This window comes from Helianthus annuus, chromosome 6 (assembly GCF_002127325.2).
Source record: "Helianthus annuus cultivar XRQ/B chromosome 6, HanXRQr2.0-SUNRISE, whole genome shotgun sequence".
NCBI classification, from domain to species: Eukaryota; Viridiplantae; Streptophyta; class Magnoliopsida; order Asterales; family Asteraceae; genus Helianthus; species Helianthus annuus.
The window spans coordinates 4,193,487-4,201,209 of record NC_035438.2 but is presented as its reverse complement, the minus strand read 5'-3'; the positions used below and the strand labels follow the sequence as shown (position 1 = coordinate 4,201,209).

The window sequence follows — 7,723 nt, the reverse complement described above, 5'->3', positions numbered from 1 at the left end:
TGAAACAACCTGAAGGCTTCAAACCTGAAGGTCAGGAGCATCTAGTCTGTAAGTTGAAGAAATCCATTTATGGGTTAAAACAAGCATCACGTCAATGGTATCTCAAGTTTGATGAAGTCATGAAGAGGCAAGGTTTTATGAAGAATCAAGTGGATCAATGCACCTACCTCAAGATGAGTGGGAGTAACTTTACTATACTTGTCCTTTACGTAGATGACATTCTATTGGCAAGTAATAGTTTAGACATGTTGCATGAGTCGAAGCGGTTACTCTCGCATAACTTCGACATGAAGGATCTCGGAGATGCTTCTTACGTCATTGGCATCAAAATTCACCGAGATAGACACAAAGGGATCTTAGGATTGTCTCAAAAGACTTACATAGATCGTGTCCTTACACGTTACAACATGCAACAGTGCAAACCCTCCGTCGCTCCAGTAGTTAAGGGAGATGTTTTCGGTTCATTCCAGTGTCCGACAACAGAGGTTGAAAAGGAGCAAATGAGCCAGATACCTTACGCGTCAGTAGTCGGGAGCCTGATGTATGCTCAAGTCTGTACTCGCCCAGATATCGCTTATATTGCTGGAATGCTAGGCCGTTATCAGACTAATCCTGGCCTAGATCACTGGAAAGCAGCTAAGAAGGTCCTCAGATATCTGCAAGGGACGAAAGACTATAAACTGACTTATAGAAGAAGTGATCACTTAGAAGTGGTAGGTTATTCTGATTCTGACTTTGCCAAATGCAAAGATGACAAGAAATCCACTTCGGGCTACATCTTTATGTTAGCAGGCGGACCTATCTCATGGAAGAGTCATAAACAACAGTTAACTACAACTTCCACAATGATGGCAGAATACATTGCTGTTTACAAAGCAACCTGTCATGGAATGTTGCTTAGAAATCTAATCACTGGACTCAAAATCGTTAATTCCATTTCTAGACCATTGAAGCTTTACTGTGATAATTCAGCTGCCGTTAGTTTCTCGAACAGTAACAGTTCGACTGGAGCTGGTTTATATCTCGATACAAAGTACTTGTTCGTACGTGAACGAGTTGAGGAAAATAATCTTTGTATAGAGTATATTAGTACTAAAGATATGCTAGCGGATCCGATGACAAAAGGTCTCCCACCTAAAGTTTTCGAAGAACATGTATCGAATATGGGACTTACTAAAGACCTTGTTTAATGGCATATTGTACTAGCTTATGTTTTAATTAATAAAATTTCCTCAGTTTGATTTTGTATGTCTCTAACATATGTTCTGCCGGTGTAATGACATATAGACAAATATAAATACAAATCAGACGCTAAAGGGCTTATACATATTTTGATCGTAACTATTAGGTTTTAAATTGAGGCTATAGTATGACTAATGGGGGTCCTGAGTCGAATGATGATTCAACGGCTGTATTTCTCTGCTATAGTTCTTGGTTTAAAGCTAAAATGAGTGTTAACTCCTGGCCAGGCTTACCTAATACTCATGATAAATGATTACTTGGCTAAGTGGGAGAATGTGAGATTAAATATATAAATGTAATATTTAATCTTGTAGCCTATATAATCATTTATATTATATTAGATCAAAATATATTTATTAACCTATTAATAATTAGTTGGTAATTGTTGATGGACCATATTACCCTTATTAACTAATTGGGTTTCCTCTTGGGTGTATAAATAAGGGGCTTATTAGAGAGTTAAGGGGTTACACACATTACACAATCACAACCCTCATAACATCAAAGAAATCGGCTCTCTCCCCATAACCGATTCTCACCCTAGTTTTCGGTTTCATCACCATCATAACTTACACCCTAAGGAGGAACCAGATCATCCTAACAATCATGACTAACTCGATGGCTGCATCCCTGACTGGATTCTCTGCTGGGTTATCTGCTGTAACAGGTATTATTCATGTTTTCCATTATGTTTAAACAGAACTGATCCAACAGTTCCCCGTTCCCGTATCGTCCCCGTACCCCGATCCCGTACCCGTTCCAGTGCTACTTAGGCGGGGAGCGAGTCTGCTACCTTGACACCTTGGATCTGGTAAGTTTTCTTAATTACGAATTTAAATTCTTGTTATTTATAATTTTTTTAGATAAATCTCAAAAAGTTAATAGAATCTTTGATATTTGTAGGCAAAAAGCTTGGAAGCGGAGGGTTTTTCTGCAAAACAGGCAGAAAGCATAGCAAGTGAGCTTGCCCAAAACTTCGTCTCCAAAGCTGCGACGCAACAAGTAATAAATTTCCGTTATTTTTTATTGAGTAAATTACTATTTTGGCCCATTTGGTTTAACCGGTTTAACCCCTTTAGTCCGAAAAGGAATCTTTAGACATTTCAGAGCCTGAGATTGCATTTTGTAATGGTTTTGGCCCCTAACGCCAACTCTGTTACTTGTTTCGAGTTAAAGTTTCAGGGGATTATGGTCCTTGTACACCTTAGGTGCTGTTTATGTAAGTTATACAGTTCTTTTAATAATTAAGAGACTATTTATGTAATTACTTAAGTTTTTATTTTATTTTTAAGATTATAATTGAATAAAATACGTTTTAAATTAAAAATATTGATTTTTATAAAGTTGTTTTTAAAATTATTTGTTATTTAAACCTCTTTTTTAAAACCTTCCTCCTTTTTTAAGATCATTAAAATTTAAATTGATTGTTTTTAAAAACCATTCTTTTATAGTCGTTCGTTTTTTTAACAATTCATTTTTTACCGTTCTATTTAAAGTCGTTCGTTTCATTAGATTCCAGTTATTAGTGCTTGAATGTGGCGAGTGAAGGAGCTTCACAATCTTATCGATGACGGATTTCTGATACAATCCCAGTAATTTTATTAGGGCTCGAATGTGGCGATTGACTTTTGTTTCATTAGATTCTGCTTGACAACCGCTTAATTTCACTCACACTTTGTGATTTCGGACTCGTCGAAACAATTTCGTCAAGAGTTACCTAGAGAGGGAGAGGGAGAGGGAGAGAGAGGGGTGTTGCCGTGGTGGTAATCTGCAGAGTAAGAAGATAGAACCTACCAAAAAAACTACAAAAACAGTCCCTGTAGTACTATTTTCTTTTTCTTTCTATAAATTACAAAAATAGTCCTTGGTTAACCATATAGTTACATAATCAGTCAGTTATATGTAAAATGACTAAATTACCCCTGAACCTAACAAAAAAACTAACATATGTTAGTTTTGGTACCCTAGGTTGTTACAAAACTGAAAGTTGGTACCCTAAAATGTGATTTTAAACTATTAGTACCTGATTATGAAACTTCTTATAAACCATAGGGGCTAACCATGTAATTAACTCGTTCGTTTTTTTTTTCAAATCGTGTATTTTTAAAACATTCTTAAAGTTGTTTGTTTTTCTTAACAATTCATTTTAAACCTTTCTTTTTAAAATTGTTTGTTTATTAAACTTCTTTTAAATAGTTTTTTTTCAAATCGTGTATTTTAAAAACCGTTCTTTTTAAAATGATCTGTTTTTTAAAATTTGTATTCTATAATTTACTTATAGCCGTTAAGAAAAAATGAACTTAAAAAAACGAACGATTTTAGAAATCAAAGGAATTAAAAAATGAACAATTTTAAACAAACGAACGGTTTTACGAACTTTAAAAGAACGGCGTTTATAAAAAAAAAACAAACGGTATTAAAAAATTAGGTTAAAAATATAAGGGTTTAAAAAGCGAATGATTTTAAGAAACAAAAGGTTTTGAAAATGAACGACTTAAAAAAATAAATTGTTTTTAAAAACACATGATTTTGAAAAGGATGGTAAAAAATGAAATGTTCATTAAAAAAAAAAAACAAATGACTTTAAAAAGAACGATTTTTAAAAATCAAACGGTTTATAAAAAGAAACGAATTAAAAAACGATAGACGGTTTCAAAAGGTTAAAAAACAAATGTTTTTTTTTTTTGTTTTTTAAAAACGTCATTTGTAAAAAAAACAAATTGTTAAAGAAAATGTGTATTTATTTGTAAATTTAAAACGTATTTTGTTAAATAATAATCGTGAAATAACGAAATATAAATAATTGAGTAATTACACAAATAAAAATATTAAAAAAACTTTGTAACTTACATAAACAGCCCCTCAGGTGTAAAAGTTCCATAATACCCTTACACTTAATTGGAAACAAGTAATAGAGTGTGTTAGGGGCCAAAACCATGCAATCTCAGGTCGTCTAATATGTCAAAAGATTCCCTTTTGGACTGAAGGGGTTAAACCACAAGGGCCAAAACAGTAATTTAGTCTTTTTATTTTATTGTTTTTCCTATTATGAACTACAATTTATTAATATGTAGTCTGCTGCGGTTCATGATGCTCACTTCAGTGCCTTCAAATGGGAAATGAAGTGCTTACAGGTACAAATCTCTAAAACGTAGATCTTTGAAGTTTAATATTGAACAATTAATGTTTGAATTTAATGTTGCAGGACAATCAGTTGTTGATGCTAAAGCAGGAACGCCAGAAAGTGATCTGGAACAAAAGATAAGAAGCCTAGAATCCAATTTAGAGAAGAAGCACGCCGAGTTGGCTGCATATGAAGCTGCTGCAACAGCAGAAATGAAAAACCAGTGTGACATGGTAAGGCTTTTATAAGTTGTCAAACGTAAACCAAACTGGTTGGCGGTGGTTTCGTGGTCAAAACGTTATGTTTAGACGGGTTGGTACCTTTTGTTTTTCCCTTTAAGTTTCCATATTTTTGATAAATAATCCAAGGCATTAGCAGCCAACATACAATTTTTTGGAATTATTGAAATTGCATAAATATCAACAACATATAATAAAGCTTAAATGAATTTGGGCAGGGGCATTAAGACGTGAACCAAACTGTAATACTTCTAACCCGCGCTGAACCGACCACTTTGACTCGGTTTCGACCATAGTTATCAATAGGCCCTGTTGGGATTGCCAACTTATTTGAATATTAAAGCATGATATTTATCTATATTTATTATTCTAACAGGGAATTTATGAGCTGAAAGGCCGAATGGACTCCTGGGATGCTAAATGGGCAGCCCAACTGGAAGGAGTGATGGCAAACGTGGAAGCTGCAACGTATGAGGTGAAGAAGTATTGTATCGGAGCCATTATATCAGTAGGAAGTCTTGCTATCGGGGCCATCTGTATGACGGCCTGTGGTTTTAAGTGAACTGATTCATCGTTGTATGTGAAGGTAGGTTGAATTGGACAATTGGTTGTAAGTTGTGCAGGGGGGTTTTGATTTTGGAAATGAGTCTGGTAGGTAGGGTTTGATATTATTAGGTTTGTGACCTTTTACTCTTTAAAGATACATCTATCTCCGTTTCCACCAACGCATCTTTTAAAGATTTCTTGTTATCATGATCAACAATCACTTTTTCCTGGTTGGTTCTTTGACTTTCGGTCAGCACATCATTTTGACTTTCTTCTTTCCTTTCATCATTATTGAACTCTTGGTGTGTTGGACCAAGTCTGTAATACATGTAAATCAACGGGACCAACCAGACATTTAACTCTATTATTAATAAACTTTAAACTATATAGGGTAAATTACACTTTTCGTTCTTTATGTTTGTAGCGGGTTTCAGTGAATGACCTTTAACTTTAATAATTACAGTCACAGTCCTTTATTTGCAAAACCTGTTACACTCTACGTCCTTTAGTACTAATCAGGTTAAAATTTTCAGTTAAGTTTATTCAATTAAGGGTATTTTGGTCAATTCATATTTTTATTTAAATATTTAATAAATAAAACCAATTCATCTTCCCTAATTTCCCCTTCTCTCTCATCTATCATCTCTCTCTAACTCATCTCTCTCTAACTTGACTGCCACCAAAGCCAACCATCACAACCTGTGACCGCCACCACTAGCCACCAAACCCCAACCATTTCTCTCTCTCTACTTGAATCTCGCACCCTCTATTCACCGCAATAACGGTTACGATTATTTTCTATTTCTTTCCCTAATTTTAATTTTTTTTTCTTTTTTCGTTTTTAATTTCGATTTGTTGTACTATCAGGGTCAATCTCAACCTAATCATTCATTTCTTTCAAGTCAAAGTCAAAGTCAAACACCTCTCCAAGTCGGTGCTCGTTCAGCTTCACCTCAACCGATAAGTGGTAGCCGATATACTTCACCTCTTTCAACAGACCGTTTCAACCCGAACCAGTATCAATCCCTGAACCAAAGGGCTCACCTTCCGGTTCGATCATCTGGTCAACCATCTCCTCATGTTCGGCTAGGGGGTGCACATGTTGGTGTAAGTACCATGACTAGTCTTGCAAGTAGTCAATCGCCCACGTATATTCAACGATCAACTTCCCAGATTATGAGCCAATCATCATCTGGGCCAGTGGCAGCAACAACAGACCAAAGAGGTAACAGTTAACATACTTTCTATCATTGAATAATTAAAAAGTAAAAATTCAAGACTATAAAGTGCGTACTATGGACGCAGGGAGTACGGTAGATGCACCAGCAGCAGCAGCAGCAGCAGCAGAGGAAAACTGGAGGCCAGCGGGACGTATGAGAGGAAGTCTTTCAGGGTGGCAATACACCGAAGCTCTAAGAAACCAGTTCATAATTCAACCAAGCGAACCGGTTCAAGCTGCTAGACCACCACCGGTTTTGAACACCCCCAGACCGTTCATACCGCCTCATTTGCAAGCCCTAATGGCTAATAACCCGAGACCTCAAGCAGGAGGAACCAGTCCAGGTTCAGGTTCAGGTTCAGATGGTAGCATGGCTGGTGGTCCAGGTTCAGATAAGTGAAAGAAGTCAGTCACCGGGTACTTTGGTATTGTTGTTTAGAGTTAAATGCCATTTTAGTCCCTGTGGTTTGGGCCATTTCGCCAGTTTAGTCCAACGGTTTCATTTTTCGCCTCTGGGTCCAAAAAGGTTTCACCATTGCCATTTTAGTCCACTGAGTTAACTTCATCCATTTTTTCTGTTAACGAGAAGGGCAATTCGGTCATTTTATATGTAATTCTGTTAAGCCGAAGGACAATTCGGCCATATGAAATGACCAAATTGCCTTTCTCGTTAACAGAAATAATGGAAGAAGTTAACCCAGTGGACTAAAATGGCAACAGTGAAACCTTTTTGGACCCACATGCGAAAAATGAAACGTTTGGACTAAACTGGCAAAATGACCCAAACCACATGGACTAAAATGACATTTAACTCTATTGTTTATGTTATGCATTCCCACTAACATGTATTAAAGCATATAAAAAATAACTTGTAGCCATCATCCAAAGTGTATAATTTGGGTGACTGTAGTTTAGAATCTTGAATTTTGTATCTGAATAATATGATTTATCGCCTAGTCGTTTGTCCTCTTTTTCATTCATTCGGATATTTATAAACATTTTAGGTTATGTTTTGATATATCTATATGCGACAGTCGGTTATGTTTTAAAAAAATTACAAACTAAACAAGTTGTCAACAGATGCAGATATGTCATTGTGTTGAATGACTCTTTTTGCAAGCATTGTACTAAATTGAAATGTTTTTTAAATCGTTGTAACAAAGTTAAGCCAAGTAAACTTGACTCACACAAATATATCGCATGTTATACAAACTTGGGTTTTTTCATACATTTCTAAAGTTTTTTTTTTTAAACCTTGAGAAGCCACCTAATCCTTTTTTACTTTCCATGTCATATCTATTAATAAAAAGAAAGTAAAAAATACCAGATACATCATTGCCAACATGCAAAAGA

At 35.5% G+C, this 7,723-nt stretch overlaps 2 protein-coding genes across 3 annotated transcripts; both read left to right on the top strand.

Annotated features, from left to right (window-relative positions):
- Positions 1-2,018: 2,018 nt before the first annotated feature.
- Positions 2,019-5,407, top strand: LOC110864431. Of its 2 annotated transcripts, XM_022113495.2 has the most exons (6): positions 2,019-2,053; positions 2,146-2,244; positions 4,317-4,376; positions 4,448-4,599; positions 4,982-5,178; positions 5,213-5,407. In XM_022113495.2, exons 3-5 carry the CDS (start codon positions 4,355-4,357, stop codon positions 5,165-5,167), a joined length of 360 nt encoding a protein of 119 aa, XP_021969187.1. In that variant the 5' UTR covers positions 2,019-2,053; positions 2,146-2,244; positions 4,317-4,354; the 3' UTR covers positions 5,168-5,178; positions 5,213-5,407. The 2 variants fall into 2 exon arrangements, with proteins under 2 accessions (XP_021969187.1, XP_021969186.1); XM_022113494.2 differs by having other exon boundaries at positions 4,982-5,407.
- A 391-nt stretch (positions 5,408-5,798) lies between these two features.
- On the top strand, positions 5,799-7,347 carry LOC110864430. Its single transcript, XM_022113492.2, has 3 exons — positions 5,799-5,935; positions 6,019-6,376; positions 6,457-7,347. Exons 2-3 carry the CDS (start codon positions 6,268-6,270, stop codon positions 6,768-6,770), a joined length of 423 nt encoding a protein of 140 aa, XP_021969184.1. The 5' UTR covers positions 5,799-5,935; positions 6,019-6,267; the 3' UTR covers positions 6,771-7,347.
- Positions 7,348-7,723: the final 376 nt, after the last annotated feature.